Source organism: Hemitrygon akajei, chromosome 21 (assembly GCF_048418815.1).
Source record: "Hemitrygon akajei chromosome 21, sHemAka1.3, whole genome shotgun sequence".
Lineage (NCBI taxonomy): Eukaryota > Metazoa > Chordata > Chondrichthyes > Myliobatiformes > Dasyatidae > Hemitrygon > Hemitrygon akajei.
In genome coordinates this window covers 17,004,914-17,027,630 of record NC_133144.1, presented here as the reverse complement: position 1 = coordinate 17,027,630, position 22,717 = coordinate 17,004,914, and the positions used below count along the sequence as shown (strand labels likewise).

The 22,717-nt window shown below is 39.7% G+C and overlaps 1 protein-coding gene across 4 annotated transcripts in view; it reads left to right on the top strand.

Moving 5' to 3' along the window:
- The window catches only part of LOC140714463 (solute carrier family 25 member 44-like), a 41,069-nt gene extending 19,604 nt beyond the window's left edge, over window positions 1-21,465 (top strand). Inside the window, exons 1-4 of one of the 4 annotated variants that reach the window (XM_073025758.1) lie at window positions 10,443-10,536; window positions 12,263-12,628; window positions 15,205-15,332; window positions 20,621-21,465. In XM_073025758.1, coding sequence (XP_072881859.1) covers window positions 12,358-12,628; window positions 15,205-15,332; window positions 20,621-20,812 — 591 coding nt within the window. In that variant the 5' untranslated portion in view covers window positions 10,443-10,536; window positions 12,263-12,357 and the 3' untranslated portion in view covers window positions 20,813-21,465. Of the gene's footprint in view, window positions 1-10,001; window positions 11,493-11,760; window positions 12,629-15,204; window positions 15,333-20,620 lie in introns of those variants that run through there. The other 3 variants (XM_073025759.1, XM_073025757.1, XM_073025756.1) reach the window with 3 other exon arrangements.
- Window positions 21,466-22,717: the final 1,252 nt, after the last annotated feature.

Sequence of the window (22,717 nt, the reverse complement as noted above, 5' to 3'; positions counted from 1 at the left end):
AGGATATTGAGAAGGGCAAAAGATGAGATTGTTAAGGCCTTGGCCAAGATCTTTGTGTCTTTAGCCACTGGTGAAGTCCAAGAAGACTGGTGAGTAGCTAAGGTTGTTCCATTATTCAAAGAAGGAAATAGAGCAATCCTGGGAACTACAGACTAACAAGTCTCACACCAGTGATGGGAATCTAATGGAGAACATTTATAGGGATAGTATTTATTGGCATTTGGAAAAGTGTGGCCTATTAGGCATAGTCAGCATGGATTTGTGCGGGGCAGGTTCTGTCTTACATATTTGTTTGAGTGTTTTGAGGAAGTGACTAAGGTGATTGCTAGAGCAGAGGATGCTGCCTACTTACATTTAGTAAGGTATTTTAAAATGTTCACCCAGAAGATTAAGATAATGAAATCCAGAATTGGCTTGCCCATAGAAGACAGAGGATAGTGGTTAATGGAACTTATTCTGGTTGGGGGTGCTCGATAAATGGTGTTCCACAGGGATCCTTACTGGTATCTCTGCTGCTTGTGATATAAATAAATAACTTAGATGAAAATGTGGATGGATGGGCCCATAATTTTGCAGATGGCATGATGATTGTCTCAGTCATACTTTCTCAAAGTGGGATACCTGGCAATTAAGTACTGTATATTCTATCTGCCAAGGGAGTTCTCTGCGTTATTCTGGTTGCAGTGTCTGTTCCAGCACTGGCAAACTTCAAATTGGTACTGGAGAAGCTGAGCACTGTGACCAACAGTCATGAGACAGTGTGCTTTGCTGCCTTCTGGATCATTGCAGGCGACTCTAACCAGGTCAGTTTGAGGTCTGACAAACTGCCACCAATTTGTCACGTCTAGAACCAGTGGAGCCAACACACTTGATCACTGTTACAACACCATCAAGAAAGCTTACTGTACCATTCCACACTACACTTTGGCAAGTCCAATATCCTGACTGTTCTTGTACTCCTGGCATGCAGACAGAGACTGAGGGCCACAGCACCTGTGGTGAGAGCCACATAATTATGGTCAATGGAGGTGGAAGAACACATATAGGAATGTTCTGAGTTGGTGGAATGGACCATATTCAGGGATTGTTCTTTTGATCTGAATGAATATGACATTCATCATGTGACTTCATCAAGACCTGAATGATGAGTGTGTGCTTCTGAGAACACTCTGAACAGATCCAGACCAGAATTCCAGGATGAACCACAAGATTCACAGTCTACTGAGGGCTCGATCTGTGGCATTCAAGACCAGTGATCCAGAACCCTTCAAGAAATCCAGGTATGACCTATGGAATGTCATTGTGAGAGTGAAATGGCAATTCTACTTAAGACAAAATCAGGTGCATGACTGCTGTGGCAGGTTTTGCATACCTTTACTTCCTATAAGGCAAAACCTATAAATGCCAGTGATGCTTCATTCTCTAAAGAGCTCAATGCCTTTCATGCAAACTTTGAAAATGAGAATAACTCTACACCTGTTAATCCCCATGGCATCTGGCAACCCTGTGCTCTTTGTCTTGGAGAATGATGTTAGAATAGCTTTCTAGAGGGTGAATCCTGCCAAGGTATCATGCCTCAACATTACACCTGGCAAGGTAGTAAAAATCTCTGCAGAGTAACTAGCTGGAGTGTTCAAGGACATCTGCAATGTCCACTGCTGCAGATTGAGGTTCCCACATACTTAATAAGGATATCAATCTTCCCCAGTCTCCAAGAAGAGCATCCTGTATGGCATGCTTGCTTATATTGGTCAAGGCACTGAGTTCAGGAGTCAGAAGTCTAGAAGTTATGTTGCCAGTTTATAAAACACTGATTAGGCCACAAATGGCATATTGCATTTAGTTGTGGTCACCCATTTTAGGAAAGTTGTGGAGCCTTTGGAGAGGGTGCAGAAGAGGTATGCCAGGATACTGCCTGGATTTGAGGGCACAAACTAGGGTTATTTTCTTAGGAGTAACCGAGGCTGGGGAGACTTAATAGAACTTTATAAACTTCTGAGAGGCATTGAAAGAGTAGAGAGCCAGTGTCTTTCTCCCAGGGTAGAAATATCTAATACTACAGGGCATGTCCTACAATTGGGGAATGGGGTGGGAAGTTCAAAGGAGATGCACTGGGCATTTTTTTTTTTACAGATAGTAATGGGTTCCTGGAACACACTGTCATGGTGGTGGTGGATGCAGATATGATAGAGGTGCTTAAGCTGCTTTTAGATAGGTGCGTGAATATGAAGAGAATGAATAAGAATCGGGTTCATTACCACCGACATGTCAGCAAAATGTGTTATTTGGCAGCGGCAGTAGAGTGCAAGGCGTAAAAATTACTACAAAAATGAATATAGTGAAAAAGACGAATAATGAGGTAGCGTTCATGGTTCAGAGACAGTTCATAAATATGATGGCTGAGGGAAAGAGGCTGTTGAATGTGGGTCTTCAGACTCCTGTAATTCTTCTCCAACAGTAGTAACATGAAGAAGGCATATACGGGATGGTAAGGGTCTTTAATGAAGGATACCACCTTCTTGGGTCATGACTCTTGAAAATGTCCTCTATGATGGCAAGGGTTGTGCCTGTGATGGACAACCCTCTGCAGCCTCTTACAGTTCTGTGTATTGAAGGGACATAGTTTACATGCAGGCAGAAGGGATTAGTTTAATTAGATGTAATTGGCATAATTAGTTTGACACAACATCATGGGCCAAAGATCATGTTCTTTTTATATATTCTAAGTATTCTGCCTGCGTATGTGCGCATCTATTTTTCTTAAACTCCAATATGCACCAACTTATCAAAGTGGTGGTTGGTCTACATCATATATGTCAAACTCAAGGCCCACGGGCCAAATCCGGCCCGCGGTGGAATTATCTTTTGCCTGCGAGATAATATCTAATTACTATTAAAGCTGGCCCCAGTAATCGAAGCGCCTATGGCGTATGATATGGCTAATGCTGAGTTTATTCAGGTACCAGGTTTTCAGGGTTTTTAGTGTTTATTCGGCAGTCTTCTTCATAAGAAACGGAATTTGTAAAGTGAAACACTTTGTAGTTATAGCAGAGACTGAGACACATGAGAGCAGGCTGAAAAAACGGAGGCAACGAAAGCTGCGTTCGCACGCGTCCGACTGATCTGGCCCGCATGAAGCTGCATTTTGCTCAATCCGGCCTGTGACCTAAAATGAGTTTGACACCCCTGGTCTACATGTTCCTTTAAACATTAAGTCGACTGTACTAAAACCTCTCTCCTGAGTTCTCATGTCTGTCAATCTGTTCACTGTGATCACACACTTGCTTGATTTAAAAAGGTTTTGAGTAGCAAAATCCTACCTCCATCAACAGTGTAATATCTTTAGATTCCTGTGATGCTGCTTGCAAGAGCAGTTAGGCAGAGCATTCTTTTTCTTAATTGTAACAGGGCAAAAACATGTGGTACAGCACTGTGCAAAAATTTTATCATGTGATACACCTAAATGTTATTAGTCTACTTGTATTAGTGTTTCATATGAAAGCTGCCTCAGATGCTGTAAACAGCAGGATCTGGATACTCAATTTTTATGATGTAAAGAAATAGCAGAGTTGTTCCTGTCACAGCATTCTCATGATAAGTGCCCTGAATAACGGGAATCTGATCTGATGCATCTCCATGAGTGCATGATCTATGTATTAGCTCATTTAGGAATACATGTATAGGAAGTAGGAATAGGCCCACAGGCCTTAATTGTGCACTGTACTTCAAACAGATTATTGCTACTCTGACTTCTGACCGCTCCTTCACTTTCCTAACTGGCTGCACCTATACCCCTTATTTTGGATTCCCTTTTGGGAGAAACAAATTCCTACCATCTCCTGTCAAACTCCGTTTAAATCAGTTACATTTATGAGGCATTGCCTCAAGAAGGCAGCATCCATCATCAAGGATCCCCACCATCTGGCGTACTCGATCTTCTCACAGCTACCATCAGGCAGGAGATACAAGAGCCTAAAGTCCTACACGACCGGGTTCAAGAACAGCTACTTCCCTTTAACCAATCTGCACAACCCTAATCTCTACCTCAGCAACACTGTAAGCTCTTTGCACTAAAACTGAGTTTTTTTTGTTCTATTTATGTTCTTTCTTGTAAATATTATGTCAATTATATTTTTCTTTTGAATGCTGCTTATATGATGCAATGTACCTGTGATGCTACTGCAAGTTTTTCATTGCACCTGTGCATATGTAGGTTTGTGCAAATGACAGTAAACTCAACTTCAACTTTGAAATCTTCTGATTCTTAAACCAAAAAGAAAAGATACAGTCCCACCATTCTTTAAGATTCAACATTTCATCCCAAGAATCAATCTAGTAACTTCAGAGCTGGTTGACATCTTCAAATTTCAAGGCATCCATACCACCAGCAACCTCTCCTGGTCCATCTATACTGATACGGTATTCAAGAAGGCATATTAACCTATGTACTTTCTCAGGCATCTGAGAGGATTTGGCATGTCCCTGAGGATTCTCTTGAACTTCTATGGATACATTATAGGAAGTATCCTGATAGAGACTGAATCATCTTGCTGGAATTCAAAAGAATGAAGGAGGATCTTAAAATTATGAAGGGGATAGATAAGATAGAGGCAGGAAGGTTATCCACTGGTAGATGAGACTAAGACTAGTGACATAGCCTCAAGACTTGGGGAAGAATATTTAGGATGGAAATGAGGATAAACTACTTTTCCCAGGAAGTAGTGAATTGATGGAATTCTTATTCTTTGTGGTGTACTGCCCAGCAATCACTGATTTAACACTAACGTAATCATTGGGCAATTTACAGTAATCAGTTAACCTACTAACCGCTATGTCTTTGGACTGTAGGAAGAAACCCATGCCATCATGGAGAGAACGTACAAACCCCTTACGGACAGCAGCGGAAGTTGAACCCGGGTTGCTGATAATGTAAACTGTTGTACTAACTACTACGCTACCATGCCACCCATTTTCTACCCAGGGAAGCAGTGGAGGCTACCTCATTAAATATACATTTAAGAGAGTTAAGTTTTTGCATAGTAGAGAAGAATTATGGGTTAAGGGGAAATAGCAGGTAAGTGGAATTGAGTACATAGCAAGACCAGCCATGATCTTATTGAATGGCGGAGCAGACTCAATGGACCAGATGGCCTACTCTGCTCCTATTTCTTGTGTTCTTACTGTTCTTAGATATTTGAACCAGTCACCTGTTCCACAGACCCTTCCTTGTAGCAGCACCACCAGGAAAGGGATGTGAATCAGGTGATTGCTTCAGAGATCTAAGAACAAGAAGAACATAATTTTGGTTCAGAAATTTGGTGTGTTGAGACTGCTCCACCATTCAATAAGATCATGGCTGATCTGGCTATGGACTCAGCTCCACCTACCTGCCTTTTCCCCATAGTCTTAATTCTACTACTTTTGTTATTGTCACTTGAGGTTTTTTTTGCACTACCTCAGCTTGCATTGTGACATTTTGCACCATCTCGTTCTTTTTGTGCTCACTGCTGGATTTTTTGTTGTATTTATTATCACTGTTTACTCTGTGAGCAAGGATTTTCATTGCACCTACGTGTATATGAAAATAAACTAATTGAATCTGAGCTGCAGTCATCCAGACAGATGGAGAGTATTCCATCATGCTTTGTAGATGGCGGACTGGTTTTGGGGAATTTGGTGAGATACCAAGGGATTCCTGCCCTTGTTGCCACTCTATGTATATAGCTACTCCCTGTTTTGGTAATGGTAACCTTCAGGATATTGAACTGTGGGATGCAGTGATTGTAATGCTACTGAATATCCACTAATATCATCTGGATTCTCTTTGTTGGACATTGTCCTTGTCCAGCACTTATGTAGCAAAAATGTTACATACTATTTTTGTACGCCGTTGGTGCCATTTCATATCATCATAATTAATTCTGCATTTGTTTTAACTATTGAAGGAAACAATTAGTTTTTCTCATAATCTTTACAGTTGTAGAAGCTCTTCCAATATGCTTTTTCTGTTCTTTGATGGATTACTCTCATGTTCTAATTTTTACATTTCTATCAATTCTTTACAGCTTCTAATGATCCTCCAAGTATTCAGGCCTTTGATAAGTCTTTACAATGATATTGGTCTCTTTATTCAGTCCAATGACATTTGAATTTCTTTAGATAAGGAGGAATGGAGCTCCATTCTGTAGAATGGTTATATCTTATTGGTATTTTTGTTGGTAATTGTTAAATATTTGCTAAAATGTCTCTTTTGTTAATCTGTTTTCCTTAGCCAATGGAGAGCTTCCTCCCAATTCCAATTAACTTCATTTTTATGAGTGCTTTTGATGCCATGGTTAGTCAAATGCCACCTTCGTGTCTCATCTCATTCTGTCAGAATTCAAACTTAGCATTAGTTAGCTGTATTGAATTTGTGGTTTTTTTCTGCTGTTCGTAGTCAGGACATACCTGGGCTGTGTTTTTATATTGTTAAGTAGATATCAGTATTGCAGCTGTACAGTCCTAGGGTGATGGGTATTCTGGGACATGTGACTTCATCCCACAGACTTTGTTTAATGCTCAGTCAGTTCTTGATTAAGTATGGTGTGAGCAGTACTGGTTTCTATGATACTGAGGACCCGGAAAGTAAACTGCATTATATTAAATTTTAAAAACATTGTCGACAAAGGTTGCAAACTTCATTTTGTCCTTTGCACTCATGCTTCCTATTAGTAAGGATGTTTATGGGCTTCTTCCCTTAATTTAGTTATTTATCCTCCAACGTTCATTTCGATATGTTGGCTGTTCTAATCTAACTTTGACTGGGAAGTAAAGCTGAGGAAGCTTACAATGATTTCAAATTAAAAGAAAAGTTACATACTGCCACAAAAATTAGTGCAATGCCAGAGGACGGGAATAATTGCATACCGAGAATAGATTATGAGAGTAAACTAGCACTATTCAGTAGGTCAATAGGTATATATTGGACAAGAATTTTGGCATGTTGTATTTATCAAATTTGATGAAAAGTGTTAATTCAGGAATGGTGGTAAAATGTAGACATTAAAAATCATTCTGTGATTATCCATGCTGTGAATGTGCATTCAAACTGAAAGATATACAAACAAGGTACCTGAGTTATAGGGGTAGGTTGAATAGATTAGGACTTTATTCCCTGAAACATAGAAGAATAAGAAGAGATTTGATAGAGGTATACAAGATGATAACGGGTATAAATAGGGTAAATGCAAGCAGGCTTTTTCCCGCTGAGGTTGCGTGAGACTAGAATTAGAGATCATAGGCCAATCAAAAAAGGTGAAATATTTAAGAGGAACATGAGAGAGAACTTTCTCACTACAAGAAGGATCAGAGCCGTCTCTATTTCCTGAGGAGACTGAGGTCCTTTAACATCTGCCGGACAATGCTGAGGATGTTCTACGAGGCTGTGGTGGCCAGTGCTATCATGTTTGCTGTTGTGTGCTGGGGCAGCAGGCTGAGGGTAGCAGACACCAACAGAATCAACAAACTCATTCGTAAGACCAGTGATGTTGTGGGGGTGGAACTGGACTCTCTGACGGTGGTGTCTGAAAAGAGGATGCTGTCCAAGTTGCATGCCATCTTGGACAATGACTCCCATCCACTCCATAATGTACTGGTTAGGCACAGGAGTACATTCAGCCAGAGACTCATTCCACCGAGATGTAACACTGAGCGTCATAGGAAATCATTCCTACCTGTGGCCATCAAACTTTACAACTACTCCCTCAGAGTGTCAGACACCCTGAGCCAATAGATTGGTCCTGGACTTATTTCCACTGGGCATGATTAACTTATTATTTAATTATTTATGGTTTTATATTGCTATATTTCTTCACTATTCTTGGTTGGTGCAGCTGTAACGAAACCCAATTTCCCTCGGGATCAATAAAGTATGTCTGTCTGTCTGTTTGTGAAAATGTAGAATGATTCTGAACTTTGATTTTACGGGTTGTCCAAGTGTCATCATTTACTATCAGAATTATTTCATATTCTCTTTGCCTCTTTATCTAAGTTATTAGTACCTGGCTATAGTCCCTTTGTAACCTCATGTCTGTAGTCATTATTAAATTTATTTTGATGTTAAGAGAAGGACCAAATGTTTCAGGAGTGTTTTTTTAGTACTAGTGATTGTTACAAAATGCTATTATAGTTTATGGTATTGAATCTATGAATATCAAAAACAAGCAGATGCTGGAAGTCTGGAATAAAAAGAAATAACTAAGTGACTTTGACTGTGGAATGTTGTTGGTGCCATACAGGGTAGTTGGAATATCTCAGAAACTGCTGATGATTTTAATACATAACATCCTCTAGACTAGTTCACAGAGAATGCTGCAGCAAACAAAATAAATCCTGTGAGCAGCAGTCCTGTGGGCAAAAATGCATTGTTAGTAAGAGAGGTCTGGGGAGAATGGCCAGAGTAGTTCAATTTGACAGGAATACAACAGTAGCTCAAATAAGTACACATTACAACAGTGGTGTGCAGAAGAGCATCTCAGAATGCACAATATGTTGAACCTTGAAGTGGATGGGCTATAGCAGCAGAAGACCAAGAACATACATTCAGTGACCACTTTATTAGGAACAGGAGGTACCAATAAAGGTCCTGCTGTGGTCTAACTAAGATCCCATAAAATTGTAGCGAGTTATCCTGGTATGCAAATCCTTTTGCAATAAAGGCCAACATAGTATTTATATTTCTAACTCAAAGTTAGCTTTCTGTAACTTGTGAATAAGGATATGCAGGTACCACTAAACACCAGAATTTCCTGCTCTCATCATTTCTACCTTTTTTAACCAAGGCAACTAACCTTAACATCCATCCACGTTGTTCTTCATTTGCCTGTTGTTGCCTACTCAGTAAGCTTGTGTATAACCCCTGGCAACCTCTTTGTATCCTCATCACTAATCACAGTCACATTTAATTTTTGTCAACAGCTAACTTGGAAATGTTACATTTGACCCCTTAGCCTAATCATTGATGCATAAGTCTATGCTGGTCACCGCTGCCAACTTGAGAAAGACCGGTGTATTCCTACTCTTTATTTTCAATTTGTTAAGCAACTAATAATTCACCACATATTTTATCCACATTCCATTGGCCTAACCTCTTTCACCAACTTACTCTGTGGGCCCTTATCAAAAACCTAGAAATCCCACTATACCATATTCGCTGGTTCCTTTTCATTTATTTATATATTGAGATACAGTGCAGGGTAGACCCTTCAAGCCGCGCTGACCAGCAACTCCTGATTTAACCCTAGCCTAATCACGGGACAATTACAATGACCAATCAACCCATTAACCGGTATGACTTTGGACTGTGGGAGGAAACCAGAGCACCCGGAGGAAACAGGGAGAACATGCAAACTCCTTATAGACAACTGCTGGATTAAAAACTGCAAGACAAGAACTTCAATGGGTTAGTCAAACATGATTTCCCTTTGATTAATGATAAGCTCAATTATAATATTTCAAGGTGATTTGATATCACACCCATTATAATAGATTTCAGCCTTTTCCAACTTCTGATGTCAAGCTAACATATTCCCTCACTTTTCTCACATGAAATTTCTGCCTACGGTACCTGTAGTAGATGCACACAACCTAGATGTTGCGTTTGCCTCTGGTTTACCTGAAATACTGAGAGATGTTCTCTCCTACCAAATGATACCCAAGAAATTTGCAATTTTTTTTCCAGCAGTCTCTAGAAATAGACTGGAAATTAGAAAATATAATATGACTGAGATTCATGAACGTGGTGTAACATTCTTTTTATTAATTTCTGAAGTCATTCAAATTATAAGCATGAATTGGAGAATTTCATGAACTGGAGGGAGAAGCTTCAGTCTGCCATAAGTTATACAGCTGCAATAATTTAATGTTTATCTTGTGAAAATAAGGACCTTACAACTTTTTAAGTAGTTGTTTTCCACTTTATAACAGTGGTTCTGAAACTCTGCGTCTTTCCTGACTTTTTACAGATCTTTCTGAACATCAGAAACAAGAGTGATAAAAATGCAAGAGAAACCAAACATCCGGATAATAGAATGGGAGGACCTGGACAAGAGAAAGTTCTTCTCTGTTGGCATATTCATGACTCTGTCAATCCGCCTTGCAGTTTATCCTGTCATACTGATTAGAACAAGACTTCAGGTCCAAAGAGGCTGGAGTCACTACAACGGCACTTTTGATGCATTCAGTAAAATTTTAAAATCTGAGGGTGTACGAGGACTGTACAGGGGGTTTCTTGTGAATGCATTTGGCCTAATCACAGGCCAAAGTTATATTACAACTTATGAACTAGTACGCATGTATGTATCAGAGTATAGCAACAATAATACAGTTAAGTCGTTTATAGCAGGAGGATCAGCATCACTTGTGGCGCAGAGCTTTATAGTACCCTTTGATGTCATTTCTCAGCACCTGATGATCATGGGCCAGAAAGGCTACAGAGGTCGATTACAACTCTCCCAAACTACAGGAGGTATCAGTCAAAGCTTTGGCCAAGCAAAGAAGGTTATTATTCATATTTTTAGGATTGATGGCCCAAGAGGATTTTACAGAGGATATTTGCCTGCCTTGTTGACGTATGTTCCTAACAGTGCAGTATGGTGGCCTTCTTATCTCTTCTTTGCAGGCATGTAACATTACAGTTATTCTCTTTATCATCATGAGTTCACATTATAAACCTTTTATTAATGATCGTGGAATCAAATAATTTTGAAATAAGTGGATGTTTAACTGCTGCATACAATCACCATTCTTGGAGCTGAGGAGCCAATTCAGTCTTCAAATCCATGGCCATTTGAAAGCCTTGATTAATTCTGTTTTTGATACTGTTAAAGGTATAAGTTCCTGATTTTGCAGTTCCACATCATTACCACTCTGTGTAGCCAGAAAGGTTTCCCTCACATCTTCCAGGTATTTTAGACCTATAAATTAAATATATGTTATCTGATCCTTAACCAAATTCTAACGGAGATATTTACTCTGTCTAAATGAATCTTGACCTATTCACCTCTGTTAAATTTCCTTTAAACATTTTCTCCGAGGAGAACAGCCCCATATTTTTATCACCTATAATCTTGTAGCTTCAAATCCCTCATCCTTGGAATTATTCATGTGAATCTTTTCTGTACTCTCTCTAAGATCTTCACATCCTTTTTGAAGCAAAGAAACTAGAATCCTATTGTGGTCTAACCACTATTGTATCAACGTCCAGCAAAACCTTTCTTTTTTGTATTTTGTAACTCATTTGTAAAGCACTTAATCTCATATAACTAATCTTATTGACATGGAAACACAAACAATTGCAGATATTGGAAACCTAAAACAATAAACAAAAACCTGGAGGTATTTAGTGAATCAGGTGGCTTCTATAGAGGAAAATGAACAATCAACGTATCAGGATGAGACCCAAAATGTCAACTGTCTATTTCCCTCCATGGCCCTCTGTCCTTACATACCCTTTAGAGCTGTGTCTTTTTCTCACTATTGTTCTTGCTGACAAAATGTATCATTTTATTCTTTGTACTAAATTTCATCGGCTACTTGTCAGTTTATTCTATCTTTATCCTTTTGGATTTTTACTACATTTTCATTATTTACCGCATATTTTCTGACTTTTTAAAATTTTTTATCCCACACACCATAAGAAAACATCAATAAATATCAAAAATAAAAATAGCCCAAACAGTGATTTTTTTGGGGAACTTCACTCTCTTAAAAACTCTCACAGGAGGTGTCAACTCTTTCCTTACAATTATTGAATAGTCCGTTATCTATGCTGCCACTGACCCTATTATTTTTAGGGTTTCGATTTTGCTAACCAGCCTATATGTAGGACTTTGCCAAACACCTGAAAATCTTTCTAGGCCACTGGACTAAAAATTCAGAGACCCAAGTTCAAATCCCATTATTGTAGCTGTGAATTAAAATTGGTGGATAACCTAGAATTTGGAAAAGCAACAATTTAAGTTAGTAGTGACGACTACAGAAATTGCGGGGTTGTTGGATCACTCTTCTGGCCCATAAATGTCGATGGGTCCACCTCATGGTTGACTCTGACCTAGCAATCCACCCAATTGTGCTATTATCACTACAGCCAAATAGATTCACAGAATGGTTACAGTTTGGATTAAGACCATTTGGACCACCAATCTGTATTGGCTTTAGAAGAACAATCCATCTTGTCCCATTTTATGTTTGCTCTTCAAAGCCCTGAAAAATTATTTCCTTTCAGATACTTCACCGTCTTCCAGTGCAAATAGAGAAATCAGATGGACCACCAAAGTCACATCCAGCCTAACCAAACTTTAAAATCCTCCTCACAAACAGATGGTACTGGTGTTTAAACTGGGAGAGCTCTCCCACAGACCAGTTAAACAACAATCAAAAACAGAATCATACACTACTGACAATGTGCCAGACTTCTTCATCATAGTGGAAGAGGAGAAGGAGGGGGTGGCCCTTGGAAATATCAACTTTCATTCCAAGCTCTATGAAGTCTCATTATACCAAGCCAAACTTTGCCAAAGAAGCCTCCTCCTAATTGCCACCTACTATTCTCCTTCAGCTGATGCATTGGAATATCCTTGGAAGAAGCACGGTAAGTATCAAGGGCACAGAATGTTCTCTGTGTGGGGATTTCAGTATCCACCAGCAAGAATGGATTGGTACACCACCACTGATCGAGCTGAATGTCACTGTGCTGAAGGAAGGTATCCCCAGCCTACAAGTGCTAAAGACAATTCATTCTTCTAAACTCAAGCAGACACAAATCTAGCCTGTCCAGCCTACATTGATGAGATATCCATCCATTCCAGGGACACAGCATGGTTGAGGATTCAAAAGATCATATCTCCTTGGGCTTGGATAAGGTTTGGATTATAAATGGCAGATTGGGTTAGGGTTGATTTTAAGACAGACAGACAGACATACTTTATTGATCCCGAGGGAAACTGGGTTTTGTTATAGCCGCACCAACCAAGAATAGAGAAGAAATATAGCAATATAAAACCATAAATAATTAAATAATGATAAGTTAATCATGCCCAGTGGAAATAAGTCCAGGACCAACCTATTGGCTCAGGGTGTCTGACACTCCTAGGGAGGAGTTGTAAAGTTTGATGGCCACAGGTAGGAATGACTTCCTATGACGCTCAGTGTTACATCTCGGTGGAATGAGTCTCTGGCTGAATGTACTCCTGTGCCTAACCAGTACATTATGGAGTGGATGGAAGTCATTGTCCAAGATGGCATGCAACTTGGACAGCATCCTCTTTTCAGACACCACCGTCAGAGAGTCCAGTTCCACCCCCACAACATCACTGGCCTTACGAATGAGTTTGTTGATTCTGTTGGTGTCTGCTACCCTCAGCCTGCTGCCCCAGAACACAACAGCAAACATGATAGCACTGGCCACCACCAGCCTCATAGAGCATTCTCAGCATCGTCCGGCAGATGTTAAAGGACCTCAGTCTCCTCAGGAAATACAGACAGCTCTGACCCTTCTTGTAGACAGCCTCAGTGTTCTTTGATCAGTCCAGTTTATTGTCCATTCGTATCCCCAGGTATTTGTAATCCTCCACTATGTCCACACTGACCCCTTGGATGGAAACAGGGGTCATGGGTGCCTTAGCCCTCCTCAGGTCCACCACCAGCTCCTTAGTCTTTTTCACATTAAGCTGCAGATGATTCTGCTCGCACCATGTGACAAAGTTTCCCACCATAGCCCTGTACTCCGCCTCATCTCCCTTGCTGATGCATCCAACTATAGCAAATTAATACAATACCAACCAGGTCAATTGGGTAAAGGGTTGTTCATTTAACAAAGTGATGAGGAAGGTTTTCTGTTTTTGGAGCATATGAATCTTTGGAATTTTCTGTCTCAACTATTAAGGATGTTGAATAATAATAAGGATGCTGAGATTTTTTTGTACTGTAGGGAAATTGAGAATTAGAAAATGGTATTGAGACCAAAGTTTGAATTAGTGTGGTGCAGCTCAAAAGCCTATCATACTTACTTCTGTTGCTACAGAATTCCACATACTTATTCACCCATATCCAAATATGTACACTAAATGTGGATTATAAAAGTGTACAAAAATCTATAACCTTGTGAAGAAATAATCACCCCCATCTCTGGATATAATTGTTCCTACAAAAAGATAATGAAATACGTAAGTAACATAATAATGATGTACAGTCATACTAGGTTACCATTTATTTTGTAAAACAGCTGATAATGAAACAATTTATCAGTTGACAAGTCTCACATGTTTGCAAGATTGGTAAAAGTATATGGGTGAAGAAAAATCCTGTTGAATGAATTTGCCACCAAACACATCTCTACCTCCACCCCCACCCCCACTCTCTGCTTTCTAGAGGGATTGTTTCCTCCGTGATTCCCCTTTCCATTCATGCTTTCCAACTAATCTCTCTCCTGAAAGCGACCAAAGTGCTACTCCTGCCCATTCACCTCCTCCCTCACCCCCATTCAGGGCCCTAAACAGTCCTCCTAAGTGAGGCAATATTTCACCTGTGAATCTGTTGGGGTTGTCTATTGTATCTGGTGCTCTCCATTGGCGAGACCCGTCGTAAATTGGGGAGCCGCTTTGTAAAGCACCTCCACTCCATTCACCAAAAATGGAATTTCCTGGTGGCTAACCATTGTAATTCCTATTCCCATTCCTGTTCTGACATGTCAGTCCATGGCCCCCCATGATGAGGCTACTCTGGGTGGAGAAGCAACACCTCATATTCCGTCTGGGTAGCCTCCAATTTGATAGCATGAACATTAATTTCTCGTTTTTTTTCCCCTCCCCCTTCCCTCCTTTTCTATTCCCCTCTCTGGCCTTTTACCTTTTCTCACCTGCCAATCACTTCCTCCTGGTGCTCCTCCTTTTTCCCTTCCTTGCATAGTTCACACTCCTCTCCTATTAGATTCCTTCCTCTCCAGCCCTTCACCTTTCCCACCCACCCAGCTTCACCTACCACCTTTCCCTCCCCCCACCATTTTATTCTGGCTTCTTCGCCCCTTCCTTTCCAGTCCTGAAGAAGGTTCTCCACCCAAAATGTCAACTGTTTATTCATTTCTATACATGCTGCCTGACTTGCTGAGCTCCTCCTGTATTTTGTGTGTGTTGAATGAATTTACACCCTATATTTCTGTCTATAATACAGAGCAACTTTCAAAATGGGCTCCTAGTGAATGCCCTCATCTGGTCCTTCAAGGAATAGCAGGACCGATGGCAGCAGTCACAGCATCTACACTCATCAACCCAATGGATGTGATCAGAGCTAGGGTTCAGGTGAGGATTCCCTTTTTCAAAAAGTTAATTCTTAACTTGCAGATATCAGCACATTTAATGTCCATTCCAGATGTACTGAGTAATCTCTTTAACCCATTACCATCCATAAACTGCTGGTGCTGCCCGTTTAAGGTACCAGGACTTTTACTCTGCAATTTAAGTCCAAGTCAAGGAGGTGAGACTTCAAAGAGAACTTGGAGATGAGAGCATTCCTATGTGTCTGGTCTCTCTGTCATTCTAGGTGGCCAAGAATTCGGTAGAGTTTGGCGATATTATTGGATATTCTGTAGTTCATTGATGATTTCATTTCATGTTCTGAATCATCTTTAATTGAAATGTCCTTCATAGTTATTAGCTCGCTGGGACTGATTGCTCGAGTTCATCCTTTGACCTATAATATGACTAAACCAAGCCTACAAAAAATGTTAGATAAAACAACACTAGCAAAGTGAAAGCAGGTACGCTGTTATCTTAAGGTTCAGAGGATAATACTTTTATATATTTCTGAGTCACCAGTCTAGTGTGAGTGAGAGAACGCCAGGCAGTTTAGCTGTTTTATCAGTTTTAAAAATTCCTTCAAATAGTCTCCCTACTGTAGCAGCAGCATGTTCAGATAACATTTTCAGTGCATCATGTTTATTGCTATGGTACTTTGCTATCAAACAGATATCTTGAGTATGTTCTTGTGAGACAAATTTGGGAAAAGTTGTTTGTATTCATTTTTCAGGATGTCGGTACTATTTACAAGATCACCAGCTATTATTCATTCTAGAATTTAGACCTGTGGTGATAAAAGGTGATCTACTTCCAAGTTGGAATGAGCGTGCAATTGTATGGGAGCTTAGAAGGGACCCATTGATGGTGGTCCCATGTGTTTACTGCCCTTTGGCATGGTGGCGGTGGTCACAGGTTTTAAAGGTGCTTTTGAAGCTGCCTAGGATAATAACTGCAGCATTTTTATGGCTGATACACTGTGATACACACTACAACTTAGTGATGTTGTGATTTAGGTTGGCGTACCATTCAAGTGGGTTGTTTTGACCAGATGATGTTAAGCTTCTTGAGTATAGCTGGAGCTACACACATTCAAACATATAGAGTATTCCATCACACTATTGAACTGTGTCTTGTAGATGGGGGAAAGTCTTTGGCTCCCTTGGGACTTCCAGCCTCTTGCTCTTGCAACCATATATATCTGTAGTTGTACCACTTGCGGTTTCAGTCAGTGGTGACCCCAAGATGTTGATGACGTTGGACTTGCTGACGGTAATGCCATTGTACTGTACATCAAGGGTAAGTAACTCAATTCGCTTTCTGTTGGAGACATCTACTTTCTGGTACTTGTATGACATGAATGCTCCTTCCCACTTATAAGCCTATATCTGAAATTTGATGCAAAGAATCAGGCAGGGGCTGTTCAGTGTTTTTTTTTGCAAATTGTGAGCAGTCAGATAATATGCTGGGTCAGACTGTTTGAAAGAGGGCCATTGATAGGCTGAAATGTTCTGTGATAAGAATTCATAGGGCACTGCTCTCAGGAACTTCTGAAGTGACATTCTGAGTCTGAGATGAAGGGTCTCGACCCAAAGCATCAGTTGTCCACTTCCCTCTATAGACCTGACCTGCTGAGTCCCTCCAGCTTTTTGTGCATTGCACTGACTATTCCAGGGTGGTCCACATTTGGAAAGAACAGATGAATAGGAAAAGGAGTTGGCGAGATACTCTTAGTAAGAAAGGAGATCTGGTATTGGTATCATTTTTGTTTTTATCACTTGTACTGATACAGTGAAAACCTTCAGTCAGCTTGCCATCCTGGAAGATAATGCCGTACATACAGTAACTACATCAACGTAGTAGATAGAAAGCAGAATACAGAATGTAAAATATAGTGTTTCTGCTGCAGAGAAACTACAGTACAGGTAAACAAAGTGCAAGTGTCATGAAGAGGTATACTGAGGGATCTAAAATTCGCCTACAGTCCATTCAAGAGTCTGATAACAGTGGAATAGAAGCTGTTCTTGTGTTTGGTGGTACGTGCTTTCAGGCTTTTGTACCTGATAAAGGCTTGACAAATCACGATGCAAAACTTGAATTAATTTAGATGAAGCTAAGAGATAGAAAATGGCAAGAAACAGTGAAAGGATCTATTTATAGGTCAAAAACATTGTTGCAATAAACCAGGAAATTAGAGGAGTGTTTCTGACAGAGAAAAGGTAGTAATCTTGGGAGAATTTAACTTAAATATAGCCTAGATGATACAAATTTTCCTAGATATAACGGAAGATGAATTTGTAAATTATAAAATAGATCCCTTGTAAGATCAACGTTTGAGAAACCAACTAGGGACAAAGCTATTTTCGATGTCATTTTGGTAACCTTGTTGTCAAGATGTCTGTGGGAAGGAATGAACATATGATAAAATTTGATATCAGGTTTGTAAATGAAGTAATGTAAAATTTGGATATTAAATCTAAACAAAGAAAACATGAAAACATGGAAGGAGAGTGCAAAAAAAGTCTTTAAGGCACAATATTCTAACAGCAATTACTCAGCATCTGTCATCGAGTCATAGAGCACTATAGCACAGGAAAAAGTTCTTCAGCCCATTTAGTCCATGTCGAACTATTATTCTGCCTAGTTCTAATGACCTGCAGCTGAACATAGACTTCCTTACCCCTCCCATTCATGTATTTATTCAAACTTCTCTTAAAAGTTGAAATCAATCCCTCACCCACCCCTTCCACTGGCAACTGTTCCACATTCTGAGTGAAGGAGTTCCCTTCAAATTCCATATGATCATGAGACCTAATGTCCTACCTTCGACCTGTATCCCTTCATGTCCTGACCAACCAAAAATCTATCAACCTCTGCCTTAAATATACATGCAGACTTGTCCTCTACAGCTGCTTGTGGCAACAAATTCCACAGATTCACCACACTCTAGCTAATGAAATGCCTCCACATCTCCATTCTAAAAGAATGCCCCTCTATTCTGAGGCTGTGTCCTCTGGTCTTAGACTTTCACACCATAGAAAACATTTTCTCCACATCCACTCTATCAAGGCCTTTCACCATTGATTGGTTTCTATGAGGTCACCCCTCATTCTTCTGAAATCCAGTGAATACAGGCCCTGTGCCATTAAATGCTCTTCATATGACAAGCTATTCAAACCTGGAATCATTTTCGTGAAGTTTCTCCAGTTTCAACACATCCTTCCTAAGATAAGGGCCCAAAACTCCTCCCCAACCGAGGCCTCACTAGTGCCTTTTAAGCCTCAATATTACACTCCTACTGCTAACATTGCATTTCCTCACTGCAGGCTCAACCTGCAAATTAACCTTTATGGAATCCTGCACAAAGACTCCCAAGTCCCATTGCGTCTCAGTTTTTAAAAAATATTTTTTCTCCATTTAGAAAATAGTAAATACTTTTATTTCTTCTACCAAAGTGTATGGCCATACACTTCCTGACATTGTATTCCATCTGCCAATTCTTTGCCCATTCTCCTAATCTGTCTAGGTTCTTCTGTAGCCTCTCTGCTTCCTCAAAACTACATGCCCCTCTACCTATGCTTGTATCGTCTGCAAACTTTGCAACAAAGCCATTAATCCCACCATACAAATCATTAACATTTAACATAAAAAGAATTGGTCCTAACACAGACCCCCTGTGAAACACTACTAGTCACTGGCAGCCAACCAGAAAAGGCTCCCTTTATTCCCACTCTTTGCCTCTTGCTAGCCAGCCACTGTTTTATCCATGCTAGAATCTTCTTTTTCATACCATGGGCTTGCAGTTTGTACCTTGTCAAAGGCCTTCTGAAAATCCAAATATACATCAACCATTCTCTTTTGTCTATTCTGCTTGTTATTTCTTCAAAGAATTCCAACAGATAGGTCAGGCAAGATTTTCCCTTGAGGTAACCATGTTGTATATAGCCTGCTTTATCATGTGCCTCCAAGTATCCTGAAACCACATTTTACAAACTCACCTTTAAACATTTCACCTTTCACCCTTAACCTATGACATTTACCTTAGCTACAAACCTCATGATTTTGTACATCTTTATCAAATCTCCCCTCATTCTCCTACACTCCAGGGAATAAAGTCCTAACCATTATGGATCTGTGTCCCCAGAGCCCTCTATTCTACCATATTGCTCAGTGCTCTACCACTCATTGTGTAAGTCATACCCTGGTTTGTCCTCCTAAAGTGCAATACCTCACACTTGTCTGCCTGAAATTAAATTGGTTTTTTTCCCAGCCTATTTTGCTAACTGGTCCAAATTCTGCTGCAAGCTTTGATTGCTTTCCTTGCTGTCTGCTATGCCCCCTAATCTTGGTGTTATACATAAATTTGCTGATCCAGTTTATCACATTATCATCTAGATCATTGATATAGATGACTAATAACAATGACCTAGCACCAATCCCTGTGGCCCACCAAAGGCCTCCAATCAGAGAAACATCCATCTACTACCACTTTCTGGCTTCTCCTATGAAGACAAAGTTGAATCCAATTTACGACCTCATCCTGAATGACGAAGCAAATTAAACTTTTTGACCAGCCTCCCGTGCAGAACCTTGTCAAGGACCTTGCTAGCATCCATGAAGACAACAATACTTCATCAACTTTTCTGGTAACCTCCTCAAAAAACTCTGAGATTGGTTAGACATGCCCTACCACACACAAAGCCATGTTGACTATCTCTAATCAGTGCCTGTCTATCGAAATACATATATATCCAGTCCCTTAGAATACCTTCCAATAACTTGTACACTACTGACATCAGCTTCACCAGCCTATAATTTCCTGACTTATTCTTAGAGCTTCTCTTAAACAATGGAACTACATTAGCTTACCTCTAATCATCCAACAGCTCGCCCATGGCTCAAGTTGAGTCCTACAACCAAGTCTTATAAATGGCTACAATGTCATAATTCCACATGCTGATTGATAATCTAAGCTCACCTGCTTTACCCAGAATACTCATTGCATTGAAGTAAACACGTCAGATCATTATTCCCACAATTCTCAACCTTTTGATTCCTGTCTTTATATGTTGGCTTAACAACATCTTTCTTCTGTCTTTGAGGAAGAAGATAAAACTCAGTTTTCTCTATGTCATTGCAAAGATGTTCTTATCCAAATTTGAAGAATAGAATAGTATATATTTGATGTTGAGTGGGAAAGAAGGTATTGATGAGGCACCCAATCAATTGGAAATGTACTGGAATTTCTTGATCTTTATAATTTACTGAGACTTATTTAATGTTTTCTCTTTCAGTTGGAGGGCAAATCCTCGATAATTGAAACTTCCAGTCAGCTTTTGAGAGAAGAAGGTGCATGGGGTTTCACCAAGGGGCTGTCTGCTCGCATCCTATCTGCAGCTCCAACAGCTTTTGTCCTAGTCATTGGTTATGAAACATTGAAGAAGATCAGTCTACGGCAAGAATTAGTGGCAATTAGACACTGGTAGACGATGTGTACCAGTATTTCATTGGAATGAACTGCACAAAAATCCATTGTGTTTTTCCTGCAATGTGCAAAACTTTGAATATTTTATATGCACTTCCATTGTATTGAAGAACTAAACTTCAGCAATGGAGTTCTACAGGATTGCTATACCTGTGTAGATTTATATACATTCAGGTATGTTGTAAGCTTAATTTCAAATGTGGTGCTTAATGTGTGCAGAAGCAGGATATCAAAGCATTATGAATGTTTTGTTCAGCTAATGGTGAAATGCTTGATCAGCTTCAGTTTTTCACCTTCAAAAGTTGGGTTGAGTTTGAAAAAATATTAAGCTCTTTAACTAAAGACTACAGCATTAATATTTATTAATCTATTATTTAGTGAATTTAAAAAGTTTAATGCTACCTCATGCAAGCATTCGGTTTGTTAAATTCCTTTACATGTTGCCCTGCCAATGTATTAATGTAAATCTGTAATTCTGCATTTACTATCTAGCATGTGAACTAAGTGAATAATATCAGAGAAACTTCAAACCTGGAGTTCTAGTTTTGTAATAGCCACTCAGATTTGGTCTAATCTTTTAGTTCATGTGACTGTTTAATGAGGTAAAAATGGGAAGTAAATGTACTTCTCGAGTATGACACTGTTGATCCTTCTTTCAATAAAGCTACCATATATTAAGTTCTACACATTAAGTGGATACCTGTTTGCACTTCATCAATTGATTAATAATGGATATCGAAACAAAGGGTGCATAAATTTCATAAAGATTTACATTCTGGTACTGGAAATCTCAGATAGCAGCGGATAATTAGATCAGAACACAGAATATAATTCAGTTCCCATTTTAAAATGAGATATTTTGTCATTTTTTAAATTTTCATTGTAAATTCTGCTGTCCATGTGTTGTAATGCAAATACAGATTCAACAGCCACTTGGTGGTAGTATAATTATAACCAGCATATTGAGAAATCCATACAATTAATCTACAAATATAGGCACGTTTTCATGAACTAATTACCTTTTGCTGTTGTCACGAAGATTAAATGTGGAATAGGGACAAACTGTATTAATAGGTCCAGGAAGAAGGGGAAATCTATGAGTAAAATTTGTGGTAACAGCAGCTGCATGCCACCCTATTACTGTGCAATCACTGAGAGAAAAAAGCCTGTGACACTGGGAACTGCTCAAATGTATTCCAGATGTTCCTTGCTCTGGGGAAAGAGCAGGCTAACATCTAATAAATTTGTATAGTGCAAACACGAGGAAATCTGCAGATGCTGGAAATTCAAACAACACACAAAATGCTGGTAGAACACAGCAGGCCAGGCAGCATCTATAAAGAGAAGCACTGTGGACGTTTCAGGCCGAGACCCTTCATCTCAGCCCAAAACGTCGACAGTGCTTCTCCTTATAGATGCTGCCTGGTCTGCTGTGTTCCACCAGCATTTTGTGTTTATCTCGGCCCGAAACGTCAACAGTGCTTCTCCTTATAGATGCTGCCTGGCCTGCTGTGTTCCACCAGCATTTTGTGTGAGTTGTAATAAATTTGTTTGTCTGTTTGTTCCTTTATCCTCATCACTCTTTCAAACTCATCCATTCTTGGCTATTGAGGTAATTAATTTACCAACCACTGCCAACAACTCATATCTTTTAGCTTACTTATCTAAGGAAAATTCTTTGAATCTACAAGTCATTCTTGTAATTTTCCTGTGAATCTTTTACATAGAAAATGTATTCCCCACCATGTGTGTGCACCTAAGCTGATATCTTTTAATCATTAATATAACCAGTTTTCATGATTCTATTTAGTCTACCTGCAATTTGGTTCTAAAATTGTTACATTAGGTCACTCCCCATAGACCAGCACCCTCACGTTGCCCAGACTGCTGATGAACCAACACCCTC